Source organism: Anabrus simplex, chromosome X (genome assembly GCF_040414725.1).
Source record: "Anabrus simplex isolate iqAnaSimp1 chromosome X, ASM4041472v1, whole genome shotgun sequence".
NCBI classification, from domain to species: domain Eukaryota; kingdom Metazoa; phylum Arthropoda; class Insecta; order Orthoptera; family Tettigoniidae; genus Anabrus; species Anabrus simplex.
The window spans coordinates 204,112,267-204,127,950 of NC_090279.1; the positions used below are offsets into that span (position 1 = coordinate 204,112,267).

Consider the following 15,684-nt stretch of genomic DNA (forward strand, 5'->3'; position numbering starts at 1 on the left):
GAACGCCATGTACGTCTTTCTTAATTTGGTCCTCTAAGATCAGACGTAAAGTCAGGATTGCTTCACGTGTTCCCACATTTCTTCTGAAGCCAAACTGACCTCCTCCCAACTCAGTTTTAACTTGTCTTTCCAATCTTCTGTAGATAATACCTGTTAAAGATGTACTCGGGCCTTGAAAATAGGGTGTTCAAGATGGGAGTCTAAGATAGCTAAGCTATATTTTTCCTTTTTCCATTTTTCAGATTTCAGTTCACGCACTTGGCATCTTTTCCGTTTTGATCTTGAACTCCCAGTAAAAATGATGCGGTTTCAGGCGTGATCAATTCCTGTTTGAAGTGTTACTACTCCAGGTCTGCTACAATATGCGATTTCTCTGCCCGTCTCACGTACCTATACAAGAGTGTGATTTAATTATTTCTTCATTCAAAAGAATATAATCATTTTTTATCATGATGAACATTCTTATTAACTGACTGGCAGCTATGAGTTTGATTATTACACTGCCAGCTCTGTGTTCTACGCTATGTTTTTAACCTCTGGCAACACGATTACGTGTTTTTCTCACTTAGCCATGATGAACATTTATATACAGTATTTTCACTCTTGTTTTATGTTTGAACATTCTGATTGACTGACTGGTAGCAATGATACCTTAATGATTTTAATCATTTCACTACCAGCTCTGTATTGTACTTTGTTTTTATCCTCTGTTTCAACACGATTGTGTGTCTTTCTCTTAGCCATGTTGTAATATTTTATGTTTTTTCACACTAGTTTTAAGCATATTTGATTTTCTAAATGTAAATGTTGTTTCTTAGGGTACCATATATTTTATACTCCGCACGGCTCTACTTCTAAATTGACGTTTAGGCCGATTTTGGCTCTGTCTGGTGGTTGTGCACTGAAGCATAAACATCCAACCAATCCCAAGCTGCCATTTATATCGATTTATATCGGCAGAGCACGATCTCGAAACCTAGTTGCCAAGTCTAATATTTACATTCACCATGTGGTTAACCTATCTCGCACAGCGTGTATGGTATTCGGTACGGTTCGCGATCATTTCATTTCAATGCAATAGAGAAGATTTGGGTTCAGATTAAGGGTTATGTTGCAACCAAAAATATACGTTTTACTGTACTCGAGGTGGAAAATCTGTGAGCCGAAGTTGTGGCAAATGTCAGTGCCGATGACTGGAGGAAATTAGTGCGCAGTACACAAATATTAGTACGTGAGGCGTGGGAAAATGAAGATGTAATGGTGAACTGCGTCGGAAGTTTAATAATATCTTCGAGAGCTGGTGATAGTAACAATGGTTCGTTGTTGGAGTGTTACAGCGACTCTGAGATCAGTGGAGTGTTCCCTTTGTAGGCGATAATCTCCTTCCTGTGCCAGCCATTGGCGGTGAGTGATGTGTTATTCCCTCATTCTCTTTTATTCTTAATAATATATTCTCTTATTAGTGTCAGGTGTTGTTAGTAAGTGTAGATTTTATGAATTTGTTTTCAATCCATATACATTAGTTTTTCTGAGTACGGTATTACATTTTCCTATATAGGGCTGTTTACCGCGGTCGTATTGCATCAGCTGTTCTCACAGGTGCAGTGCGCTGGCAACAGAGGAAAGGCGATGCTCATTTGTTTTGCGAAACTTCAATTTAGAAGTAAGGCCGTGCGGAGTATAAGGACACTAGGTTCGGGGCCCTGACCTAACTTTAGGCTAAGATTTATTTTCGGCTGATGATGCTTACGACAGTTAAGCGAAACATGTCCCATCTTACAACGCCCGTTGTAATGTTTATTTCCTAAATATAAGGAAAGTTAAGTATTGGAAAGGTGGTGTTAACTATTATTCTTATTTTAATGTTCACAATCTGATGTCCAATACGGTCTACAATGAGATTCATTTTAATGGTCGTGTGAACAGTCATAACTCTCACTTTTGGTGTGCAGAAAATCCCAAGGGTGTTTATGAAGTCCCTCATTATGAAGGATGACATTTCCAGCATCTTTTATGAGGTAAGATTTCATATAAGATTGTATACACACTTAACCTCCTGAGGCCCAGAACATTTCTCTTTTGGTCAGATGTCATAAAAGTGTATACCTCTTTAATGCTGTACTGGTGGGAGACAGTGAAGTTAGAAGCTTATCACACCGAGGTAAATGAATTCGCAAAATAACTGAGCACAAACAAAAGGTCAATTTTTATTTGTTTTATTTTTAAAATACTTCCTTTACGGGATATTCCGATTTTAAACAGTGTCCTTTTAAAAGGACGCCAGGCCACAGGAGTTTAAAGCAGGGCGGCCGCATGCGACATAAGTTAGGCTGAGGCAACTGGTGTAGCGCAGAGTTCAAACACCATGCGCTCGGTCTGGGTTTATAGGAGAGACCCTGTACAATGCCAGAATGTGCATCCTTTGCAATTATCTTATACTTCATCAATAATAGACCTTGGTAGAAATGAACGGCCTAGTCGCCTGTTGACACGTATTTATGGAATGGACAAGGCCCATGGTTGGCTATTCAGATACTCGACATAAACAATATTCAGCTCAGTCAACAGTGCTCGCTGCACTAGGTGGAGACAACATTCTAGAGATATTTCTTGTGAGAAACAGGCGCTTGCACTAGTCTCGAGAAATCTCGAGACTCCGTCTCAGACTGCCCATCACTACCTGACTTTCTGAAGGGGCGAACGCCTTTGCGTGGAGGAGCTCCTTTAACTAGAAGCTGATCTCCCAAGGAGGCAACGTCACTGAAATTCAGCGGGCAGTTGGGTATAAAATGTCTTTGGGCATTGTGAGCCCATCGTAATAATAGCCTACATGAAGCACCAAGGCAGATCAGGACAAAGAGCAATGGAGTACACCAGAAACGGTGCATCTCCAGGGAGGTCAATGATCCACAGCCAACCCAGAAGCTGCCTGGATAAGGTTGACAAAAGAAAACAATTTCATAATCACTCATTATTTTATTGCAAATGCATGGTTGGTGTTAATATGCATAATCCAAAACATTAACCGTATTTCTCCAAATCCAAGACAACTGTATTTTCTCAGAATCTCATGTGAAGAATCGAGGGCTGTCTTGAATTCATGACCTATCAGTAAGAAACACCACTGGCAACTACCACGGTAACCACACTGCTCCTTTTCACCCCCGCATGCGCGCACACAAAACTCGTTGACCAATCAACGTCTGCCTCTTTATTATATATAGAGCTGTACAGTGCCTCCGTGTAACGTCACTGGATCTTGGGAAATAGTGAAGAGAGAAAGAATGACATTCTGTTAGCCTCTACAATAACGTTTCCCAAATCTGCAGAATGGCATCAAAACATGCGAGCCTTTGAATTCTTAAAAAGGCCATGGCTACTCATTGGCAGAGTTATAACGCATCTACTGCACCTGACACTTAGTAAACTGAAGTTTTATGGACAGCAGGAATATTTTTGTGATGGATCGTTATATTGTAAAGATTAATTTGTGCAACAGGAATTGCCGGAAAATTTTCAACGGGTTCTCGTCAATATTATGATGTTGGAGGAGTGGCGAAATGACGGAAGAATGTGGAGAGGAACCATATTTGTCCCTACCCGGCTATAGCTGGATAATGGGAAATTATGATAATGATGGTTATTAAACATTCGGAAATGTAGAGTAATTGTGCAGCCGCAAGACAATACAGCATAGGCCTAACTAAAGCCAATGTTCGGCGTTAGCCTGAAGACAAAGATCGTTTTAAAAAAGCATTCAGAGGCCCACAACAAGGATGCTTTAAAGAAGTCGAAGATGAAATTGTGAGGTATACGCCCCCATGGTGTAGGGGTAGCGTGCCCACCTCTTACCCGGATGTCAGGTCAGGGATTTTTACCTGCATCTGAGGGCTGGTTCGAAGTCCACTCAGCCTTCGTGATTAGAATTGAGGAGCTGACGGTGAGATAGTGGCCCCGGTCTAGAAAGCCAAGAACAACGGCCGAGAGGATTCGTCATGCTGACTACACGACACCTCTTGATCTGCAGGCCTTCGGGCTGAGCAGCGGTTGCTTGGTAGGCCAAGGCCCTTCGGGGCTGTAGTGCCATGGGGTTAGTTAGTTGTGCGCGAAAAACGCAAGGGCAGAATGGCCATACCACGGCGCAATAAACTCGTTTGTTGATGTTCAACGTCCGCGTCGTTATTAGGCCTATACATTGCTAGCCGCTGAAGTTGGCCGAACCCGGCAAGCGAGACGTGTGTGTGTAGCGGCAGCCGGTGGTACCTGATGCTGAGTAAAAGTAACAGTTTTATAGACAGCAAGAATATTTTCCTCATGGATTGTCATATTGTAGAGATGCATGGAACAGGTACTGCCAGCAAATTTTCAACAGGTTCTCTTTGATATTACGATGCCAATTTTAAGTTCATGGTTATGAAACCTGCGGAAATAAAAAATATTTTGCAGCCGCAAGAAAACACGGGGTAACTGAAGCCAACGTTTGGCACTGGCGTGAAGACAAAAATAGACTAAAAATGTGTGGTGTACAAAAGGAATTCATAGCATTTTACAAAGCACTTTTTAAGGCCGATTTATATTTTTTGAAGAAAAAGTGAGGGTCGTCTTGCATTCATAGAAAAACTGTAATGTGACCAGAGAATGAGTTACCCACTTAGCTGTGTAGATCACTTAATACATAAATATGAATGCAGAACTAGGAGACATTACACTAGAAGGAGCAGGATATGCACCGATAAATAGATAAATTAATGATAAGAGATATTTTTATTGGATGGATAGAAATTAAGTTTATATAACCAGGCACATTAACGTTCCTCTTCTGTATCACCGGAGAAGACAAGTTGTAATAGCTGTTGGGCATATTCACATTCATCCTGTTGGAAAAACAACAATGCTACATTAAAATTATATCAAAGCAGCAAGAGTGTATTTAAGGGGGGAAGTGCATGAAATACATGTGCAAATATAATCATTCACTAAATCCACAATTTGTAAGGTACATAACCGAAATTTAGTACAGAGATTAAGAATGGTTAAATGCATCTCTTCACTATTTTTCATAACTTAAGCAAAATTAAATTGAAGCGTTTTGCAATTTATAAATTTTATGACCCCGTGATCAACAAAGGTACCATTTTCACATACACTTTTCAACAAATTGTCAGGAAAATTTTACAGTGTAACCTCAATATGAATAGAAACAACTCCACAGAAACATTTTAAAATACAATGATATTTAATTCATTTTATGTTTAATTATTTTGTAAACTGAAAAAATATCCATTAAAAAATCTATATTTTTTCTTGTATATATCGGCGTACAGGAATGATATTAAAATCTGGCCCTGTGTATATGTTTGCTATACATACAGCAATGGGGATGCCAAAAGTCATGGCTCTATCTTTTCCAGTTTCTGCGAAACGTGTACTTTAATAACGGAAATGGTGATTCTGAGAAAATGCACTTTAAAGTTGATCTTACTTTTTCCTTGCAAATCTGTTTATTAAAAGGCTCCAGAACTGTACTGAGCGTCCTCCTTTCCTTCAAGACTTCTCTTTTGGTTTCTTGTTTTCTGCCTTCTTTGCTTTACTAGGTCTTCAACTGACTTTTCAGCTGCAGAGAGGCGCTGTAAATCTATTTTTCTCAGGATGTCTTGAGCGAAAATTCCTACCTTAAAGCCAATTCTCTCTAATACCTTCATCCTCGCTAAGTTCCCGCCATTAAATGCAAGAACTGTATCATACGTTGCATTTCTGACAATGTGGTTTTAGGGCATCGTTTCCTTACGAGTCAATTTAGAGATTCATTCGGATTTGGGTTTTGCCAAGAACACACTTTTTGAGAAGTTCAGGATCGGCCAGAAACCTGTAAGTGGGCTTGACAACTTGTAGGATACATTTTGGAAGCTTCTGCTTGTGGATGTAGGAGTTATTATCCCTCTGAGCCTGTAGATATTTACAGGAGCTAATGTGGCACAGATTACAAATGGGTTGTTCATCTGTTTACACCATGTGAAAATATGTATCCGATACAGTTCTTACTTCGGACCTAACCTCATTCCTGGTTTGTTTTTCATGTCTTGCGTTCATTAACTTCTGCAAAATCAGTTTATCCAGTCTTCTATACATTCTTTGTGACCATAGCATTATTGAATGATGAAAGAATCCAACACTTGCGTAAATCTCCGTCAGTAACAGAATCCAACACTTGCGTAAATCTCCGTCAGTAACAGAAGGCAAAACAAGTATTTATTGCTTCTTCATAAACAAAGCAGCTGGTGTGGTATTGTTTCTAAGATGCGGAACACAGTCATAGATGATATATAAAACCAAAGAGTATGTATCACAGCCTTCTAGATGTATCCCATGCAAGTTTGCTTGAAAGAAATCCACGGAATCGTTCTTCACCGAGCTAGTATTGAAGTAATGCTTCAAAAGTGGGCGCGGCACTAAGGTCGTGTCACACATTTAATTATTATTTTTCAGGCAGTTCCGATGCAATTTCATCCTTGAAACTTTGGGAACATATTGTCAATGAGTTCTACTATTAAATAAAAAATAAATTGAAAATTGACATTTTGGGCCTATTTCATGAACGTCCCCCCTTAAATAAAAAGGAGGAGGCAACCTGAAATAAGGAAGACTTGGAGCATTAATGCAATAAAAATGAAAGAAAAACATGAACTCTATAACGGGAAGAGAACAACAAGTCTATTATAAATATACATAATAGACAGCAATTCAACTCTTAACAGTGACATACATGCAGGGTTTTCCATATAAAATCTGAATGCTCCCAAGTGGTTGAGCCAAGGCCAGCGGGCTGTCTTCCCTCATATCTGCGGCCCACCTGGCCACAGCCGGCCTGTACTCCTTGTCTTCCCTTCTTAAATGTATAAAACTGCGTATACAGTTGAAACTAAACTCAACTCTTACCTCATAGCAAATGCTGGAAATGTAGTCTTTCCACAGCTAAACATGGATTGTTGAGTAAACACATCTCAACTGACACGATTTAGCTCTACCAATAATGTCTCTTATTGCAGTTCGTATGTTTTCCTTAAGTTCCTCCAATGTGTGTGGATTTGTTTGCTATAGTTGGTTGTTCATGGTACCCCACAAATAAAAATCGCATGTGTTAGATCTGGAAAGCCATATTCCAGCACTAATCACTATCTTCAAACACTTCCGTAATTGTATCCATGGACTCCTCTGCTGTTCATATGTATATATGAGACATATGAATTGTCGGTGTTGAGGCCTTTGGTTTAGAGGGTCCTGGGTTCGATTCCCGGCCAGCTCAGGGATTTTAAACGCATCTGATAATTCTTCTTGCTCAGGGACTGGGTGTTTGTGCTTGTCCCGACAATTTCCTCTTCATCTTCAGATAACACACTACACTACCAACTATCACAGAAACACGCAATAGTGATTACATCCCTCCTAGGGTTGGCGCCACGAAGGACACCCGGCCATAAAACAGGCCAAATCCACATGCACGACAGCAAGCACCTGCAACCCAACAAGTGTGGGAAAAGCGGTAGAAGAAAATTGTAAATGTCATTCTTTAACGAAGGTTAGTTGAAGCCTTATATTTCAGACCCGTGGGTTATTAAATACTGTTTTCTTTCACACTCTTCAACCAGAAATCATTCAGAGGTTACACTCGGCCATGTGTGAGAGAATGACCTTGAACGTGGCAAAATTTCAACCTGCTCTACAGAAAACTCGAAGGTGGGAGTTCCAAAATTCGGGCCACCTCAACGCACTTAAAGATGGGATGCGAATCCACTTCCTGAAGGATTTTAATTTTATCTTCACTAGTAAGCAATTTCACGACTTTTTTCATATCCATAACTAAGCCATTACAATGCAAATATGCACCACGCTAGTCAAGTCCACATGATCATGTTCCCAATTTGTCAGTAGGCTATCACATGATAAATATCCGCTACCATTCAATGTACCACTCAATACAGATTAAATTTCTAACTTCTGAATGGAATGCGAAATTCAAGCACAAACAAGTTCACTGGGTTCTTCAGCAATCTCACTGTTAACTGGCAAGCAGAAATGAACATTCCTGAGGCTAACGGCTTGCTCCTCGAAGTTGGAACTTCCCCTGTGAAGTTCAGGTATTCAAGGCCATTTCCTGTTTATGCGCAACTTTCTCTGACCTGCCCTCTGTGGCGAGGGCTGTTACCTGTGTTGCAAATCATGTTCTTTTCACAAGGGATGAAAAAGAACATTTTCAGGGCTGGGAAAAATGTGATCGTACTAAACAGTAATAGCAATAATTCATAATCCAATAAGTGAGTTTTTTCTTAAAGATTTAATATCACAATAATAACTAAACTAATGTCGTAATTGTCCATCATTTCAATACTATACTATGTAATGTTTACATAACGTTTTTAATCTAGGAACTAGTTTCGGTCTTGGCTGGCCATCATCAGCCTTAATGCTAAATTGTACAAACACATCTAATAACTAAAACAAATGTATAAACATACACAAATGACTTTAAAGGATGTTAAAAATATCTGGGATGAACTATGTGCACAACACGTAAAATATGACAAAATTAAAAACAGGCTCCAAAATTCTTAGATGTGTTGCATAATGTTAAAATGTTCCATTAGTGATTCTTGTTGAAATATAATGAAACGCTGAAAATTTCCTCTGTTGAAGATTTTCAATGGTTGAATCAAGGATGGCGCACGAAGATATGAATAAATAGCTGGCACGTTCTTAGATTGAAGCTGGTAGATTCACAATTCAATGCGGTGTCCATGAAGTTAACCTGAATAAATGATAGTAAAAAATTAATACACTAAAAGGAGAGTGTGCTAATGAAATGGCGCAGGTTGTATGAGACTTACCTTTCGTTGCGGCATGTGGTGCATGCTTACTGTTGTGTGCCTCATACTAACGGGAAAAATCTGAAAGATTTAAAGAAAAGGGAGACGGCAGGGCAAGGAGAGAGGAGAGGGCGGGTAAGGGAAGAGGAGATAGGGGAAGGGGGATTAAGGCGGGGCCAAAGGATGTGGGAAAACAGATGGCTGCTGAGGAAAAGTGCTGAAAATAGTATGAAAAAATTGAATTAAGGCTTTTTGGTTTGAATTTTCTAAAAATGGGAATTAGGTCAAACAGGATATTTGGCTTTTCTGAAATGTCATTAACCCAATTGCATCATTTGACGACCCTTGCTCGTCATAGTTATTCGTGGCATATGAATCAAATGACGAGCTCTGCTCGCGGCGATGCACAGCTGTACATCAATCCATGCAGTTCAGTTACTAACCCACAGACGCCACTTGTATGCATTCTGAGCTGAAGTTTACATATGTGGCTTCGGTTTTTTTCCCCTTTCACCAGGTTCTCGCACACTTCCAGAACAAGAGATAAGAGAATCTTTTTTCATATAATTTCACTCTTGACAGTTGCCATCATGGCATCAAGCAGATGTACTGGTGTTGATGAAGAAGGAATATGGAAGCTAATAGATAGTGTTTTAGAGAGTGATATTGAAGGCAGTGATGTTTGTGATGACGAAATAGACCCTGCAGTACTTAGTTCGGGTACTAGCGATGCGTATATTAGTTCTGATGACACGGAAAGTGATGCAAATAACGACGGTGTGCCAAGTCTTTCGAAACGAGCTCGTACCTCGGCACAGACTAACTTGACTGACTGGAACTGGACAAAAAGCGACAATAAACCTGTTACATAAAATCAGTTTCATGGTCCGTATCGCACTTCAATAGATTCACAATTAAGTATTTATTATTTTCCACCTAGTCGATGCAATGATTGCTTAAGGCAATTTAATGGTTAAAAGTGGTACATGTTTCGTATTTTATCAACATCTTCAGCCACATAACACTGTTTAGATGAAAAATATATAAAATTGACAAAGTAATGTAAGATGTTGATAAAATACGAAATATGTACCACTTTTAACCATTAAATTGCCTTAAGCAAGCATTGTATCGACTAGGTGGAAAATAATAAATACTTAATTGTGAATAAACCTGTTATACATAAGTTTAGTGAATACAGTAGTGTTAGTGAAAACTTATTGAAAAAGTTTGAAACGCAGCCACTATCTGAACTCTCAGTTTTTTTTGTGAATACATGAACCCTTTGTTTGACAAAATATATGTCGAGATAAATTCATATGCAGCAAAACAGTTGAGCAATCCTGACAGAAAAAAGTTGAAAGACGATGACAAATGGTTTGAGACTACACCCGACGAAATTAGGGCATATTTTGCGTTAGTTATACTAATGTCACAAGTGCGAAAGTCAAGAATACAGTTATACTGGAGTAAAAACAGGTGTATAAACATACCATGAGCAGGGGAAGATTTATTATAATTTCACGATTTTTACATTTTGTTGACGATGAACAAGTCGATTGTAGTGACAAACTAAGAAAGATTAGGCCTATAATACAACATTTCTGCTCCAAATTTTTGGAATTATATTTACCTTCACAAGACATTGCTCTAGATGAAAGTCTAATGAAATTCAGAGGCCGCCTTTGTCCAGTGTAATAGGTCTAAATGTTCTAGGTTTGGAATAAAAATTTACAAAATTTGTGAATCAACTTCTGGCTACTGTCTGTCTTTCAAAATTTATGTAGGTGATGATGTAACGGATCCAAGTCTGCCAGCAAGTACAAATGTTGTGCTCAACATGTGTGAACCCCTGTTAAGCCGAGGACATACATTGTTTTTAGATAACTGGTATTCTTCCCCAGATTTATTCAAAAGGCTACACGACAAGCAGATGAATGTAATTGGAACTGTTAGAGAGAACCGAAAAGACATGCCTCGCGATATCAGTAAGACGAAACTAAAACGTGGAGAGTATGAGACGTGGGCTGCCAACAGTATGTTGTGTGTGAAGTGGAAAGATAACAAGGATGTTTGCTTTCTCACCACTAAACACAGGGACAGGCAAACTCAGACGAAAGAGAGGACAAACCCCGAGGGAAGAAGTGATAAAGCCCAAGTGAGGCCTTGAATATCAGAAGGGGATGAGTGGTGTTGACCTTCAGGATCAGGTTACAGCTCTGTTCCCCGTCATGCGACGCACAGTGAAAGGATATAGGAAAATATTCTTTTACCTCCTGGATATGTGTATTTTCAATTCCTTCACTGTGTATCACAAGATCGCTGCTAACAGAAAGACGAGCTACACGGACTTCCGAACTAGCATTGCGCAGCAGCTACTAGAGACTGTTCAGTTGCCGGAGTACTCTGTTCGAGGTCGACCTTCAGCGAGCACCACCCCAACCAGATTACAAGCTAAATCATGGGTCCACTTTCCCATGCGTATTCTCCCTACAGAGAAGAAATCAAAAGTCACAAGAAGGTGTGTTGTGTGCTACAGCCGGGGTAAAAGAAGCAAAAGTTGCTGGCAGTGCAAAAAATGTGGCATAGCTCTTCACTTAGAATGTTTTGAGGTGTACCACACCCAGCAGACATACTAAAATAGCGGCATTGGTAAGTTTATTACTTCGTTATCATGCATGCAAATTTCTAGAGAGGAATATTTACTGGTTGGTTTTGTATGATTTTCTAAATAATAGTGTAATGACGACGGATGTAGAGCGGTATTTAAATGTGATTTCTTAGTGAACTCCTAAAAATGAAAACCTACAACCTGTTTTCCAGTCATTGACCGGGTCAGGGATGGAATGAATCAAGCAGATATAGGCTATTAGTACGATGGGGTCGCCACTCCCAAAGTGATATATTAATGACTGATAGATGCTATGAAATGGTAATGGAGAGTGTTGCTGGAATGAAAGATAACAGGGAAAACCGGAGTACCCGGAGAAAAACCTGTCCCGCCTCCGCTTTGTCCAGCACAAATCTCACATGGAGTGATCGGGATTTGAACCACGGTATCCAGCGGTGAGAGGCCGACGCGCTGCCGCCTGAGCCACGGAGGATCTAGTGAACTCCTATGGTATTTAAATGTGAGGCGAATGGGTTAAGATTAACTCTGGTTAAAATATTGATCTGTATGTATGAAGCAGCTTTCTATAACGTCAAGGAGGTGTCCTTTGCTGATGATTTTGAGTACTTCCACATCTTGTTTTATGTCTGTGAATTTGTGATTATAGTCATGCATATGCTGCCCCACAGCCAAAAATGTTTTGTACTTCAGGGCATTGACATGTTCCGAGTACCTTATAGTAAAGCTCCTCCCAGTCTGTCCAACATAAAAAGAATTACAACTGTTGCAAACAATCCTGTACACTCCTGATTTCGGAAAACTATTGAACTTGTTTATGGACGTGGCATTATGTAAGACTTCTGCATTCCTATTACTGGTTTTGAAAACTACTTTTATATCGTGCTTTGTAAAGATGTTGGTGACTTTGTAAATTTGTTCGTTGAACATAAAGATAGAAAAGGAGGAACTTTTTTGTTGATCTTTTTTCAAAGTGGTAGAGGGGCGATATTTATTGATTACTTTTTCAATACAGAAACTGTTGTATCCATAAATTTAGCTATACTACGAATTGTGTTCAACTCATTTTTAGGTCTCTTTTTGACAATGGAACATTGAAGGCTCAGTACATCATGCTGTTGTACGCTGCTCAATTGTGAATTTGAGGGTGTGAAGAATCTTGACAGATTGTAGTGACTGTTTGGGTAGGTTTACTGAAAATCTGATATATTAAAGAGCCTGGGTGCCTGATAATACTTAAGTCAAAAAAATTAATTTTCCGCCCAACTTCGGATTCGAGTGTGAATTTTATATGTGGATCAATGCTATTTAGATTAATGAGAGTGGTAGCAACGTCTGTTATGCTCTCATTCATAACTACTATGGAGTCATCTATGTATGTTGCCCAGAATAGGATGTTGTCAAAGTTATAATCATCAATTCTGGTGTTTTCCAAAAAATCAAAGTAAACTTCGGCCAAGATACCCACGGCCGGCGATCCCATAGCCAATCCTCCTTGTTGATGAATAACAATAAAAGTGAAATAATTGTTGTTTATAACTAATTTAAGGTTAGACATGAAATCCTGTATTTCTAATATACTGTACTTAGGCCGCTGTATTTGCTTAAATTGTTTTGAACGATGGGGTATACCTTGGAAATTAGTATATTAAGATACACGTTTACAATATTGAATTAATGGAAAGAATGACTGGATTGAATATTAAACTTTTTAAAATTTAACGATCAATTCTTTAGTGTTTTTAATGGATTTTTTAGACAAAAATCAATAGTTCCTTCTTAAAAACCTTTGAATGAAGTGTGACTCTTTATATAAAGGACTCTCTGTCTTTAGTTAATGACCGGGCAAATGGGGACACCAGTCTTGTGTATCTTGGGGAGGGCTTTAGCGGTAGGTAGACCTGGGTTCCTACTAATTAGTTTAGTTTTTTCTTGATCAGTCAATTTTAGAGCCTGATTTTAATTTTGTCATATTTTACGTGTTGTGCACATAGTTCATCCCAGATGCTTTTAAAACTTTTTAAAGTCATTTGTGTATGTTTATACATGTGTTTTAGTTATTAGATGTGTTTGTACAATTTTGCATTAAGGCTGATGATGGCCAGCCAAGACCAAAACTAGTTTCTAGATTAGAAATGTAATGTAAATATTGCATAATATAGTATTGAAAAGGTGGACCATTACGACATTAGTTATTACTGGGATCACAATTCAATATGGATCAAAACCATGAAGTTTATATCCTAAGATTTAATATGACGGGAATAATATATGACGTGCTAAATGACAAAATGTGTTATTGAGGAATGCAGTAACAAGGTTTCACTGTATATATCTAGATTCATCATCAACTGTGATTCATACAAAAGTTAATGGATTTACAATGGTTGCTTACAATAAATCTGTACATTTTAACCTGTATTTTGACGTAAAATATGTCACGATTAGAATAAATTATTTTAAAATGAACACGTTATTTCTTAATGGGTGACTACCACTTCAAAATCAGGTGCTATTTAACACTGCCTGTTTCAGGATTAAACACCCTTAAATAGCACCATCTTGGACTCTACCGAACCCAATATCTTGAGAACGGAAATACAATGAATATCTAACTACACCACTGAAGTAAAGACAAAATAATTACATAAAGGCAAAAGCTACTTGCCGAAACATTTCATTATAAATAATTTTTTCCTTCTCTTACCCTGTATTCTTCTTTATCTTTGAAGGAGTTAATAAGTCGGATTAGCTTAGGTCTCAGCTCTAGTTCCGGCCGGCGACACTCATCCTTAGAGAAGTTATGTTCTGTCGCCATGTTGACAAGTGCTCCCAGTAAATGTTCCAGGACAGGCGTATGGTAGTCCGTCACCATACCGACTAGCTGCTCGATGAATCCCATCTGACACAACTCATCTGGTACCAAAAGAGGAAATAAAGAGTACGATTTTTTATACTGCCAACATCAAATGGCTAAGAAGATTAGAACACAAAATACTCCTCAAATAACCAATAAAGATAGAGGAAACGAAGAACGTTACATAAATTGTTCAGAGTTTTCAAGGAAGAAGAGATACAATACTTCTACCACATTAGATAGTATCAGAAGAGCAATCAGCTAAGACAAGCATGAGCAAAACTTAACTTTTAGGAAATTTCTTTTACTTCTGTATTATTTCAGAACAATGTAAGTAACCAAGTCCTCCTTGTAGGAAATTTCAATTTAAAGAAAATACTGCTCAAAGGAATGAATCAGAAAGGACACAAAATGTAGATTCCAGTTCTCAAAAATTCTGTTATCGGTTCATAGTATTTGCTATTGATTTCGGTATAATGTACCACCTGAAATAAGTGCAACATTGGTAGTACTTTGATGTCGATACTAGATCAAGAATATATTGCAATATTTCAATCATACCATGCTGGTTAAAGTGATAACTTAAGTGTAATACAGAGATTTTATACTCATACAAATGTTGTGGGATCTGCAGTTGTGATATGACATTTTTAAGGGGAAAAAAACCAGTCATGATTAACATCAATTCCATACTATAAAACCATGTGATACCACGACATTTTTAATATGAAAAGTTGTAACAGTACTTACCACGACATTTTTAATATGAAAAGTTATAAAGTACTGTTAGTCAAAATTGGCTAAGAAAAATATGTATCAAACAGAGGGACTAGTGTGGGGCAGGGATGGCAAACCTTTACCAACTAGCGTGTCCATTAACGTCTTGTTTATTACTTTTTACTGTCCAGTGTGCTATTGGTTCTTCTTCCACCGGGTGCAAACTGTGACGCACATGTGGATTTGGCCATGTTTTACGGCCAGATGCCCTTCCTGACGCCAACCCTATATGGAGGGATGTAATTACATACTTGCCAACTTTTAGAAACCAAAAATAGGAAGATTTTAAATTCTTGGATTTCACCACAGTCTACGTGAAAAAAGGGCAGGATAAAAGGCATACATATCTACTGTTACAATGCGAATTGACCATGAAATTTAAAATCTTATACTGAGAAAACATAAAAGTGGTTACAAGAAAATGTACCTAATCACTCTCATTTATGGCACTTGCATACAAATAATATTATTTATGTCACACAACAAAATGCACAATACCGTATTTCATGAGAAACGGCTTATCCAACACTGCGTAACAAAATCATATATTTAAGCAGATA

General features: G+C 38.4%; 1 protein-coding gene across 1 annotated transcript in view; it reads right to left on the reverse strand.

Annotated features, from left to right (window-relative positions):
* Nucleotides 1-4,745: 4,745 nt before the first annotated feature.
* LOC136886362 (hsp70-binding protein 1) overlaps nt 4,746-15,684 on the reverse strand; it is a 33,341-nt gene continuing 22,402 nt past the window's right edge. Inside the window, exons 5-6 of the mRNA XM_067159103.2 lie at nt 14,198-14,406; nt 4,746-4,874 (exon numbers count right to left, since the gene is read on the reverse strand). Coding sequence (XP_067015204.1) covers nt 4,806-4,874; nt 14,198-14,406 — 278 coding nt within the window. The 3' untranslated portion in view covers nt 4,746-4,805. The remainder of the gene's footprint in view (nt 4,875-14,197; nt 14,407-15,684) is intronic.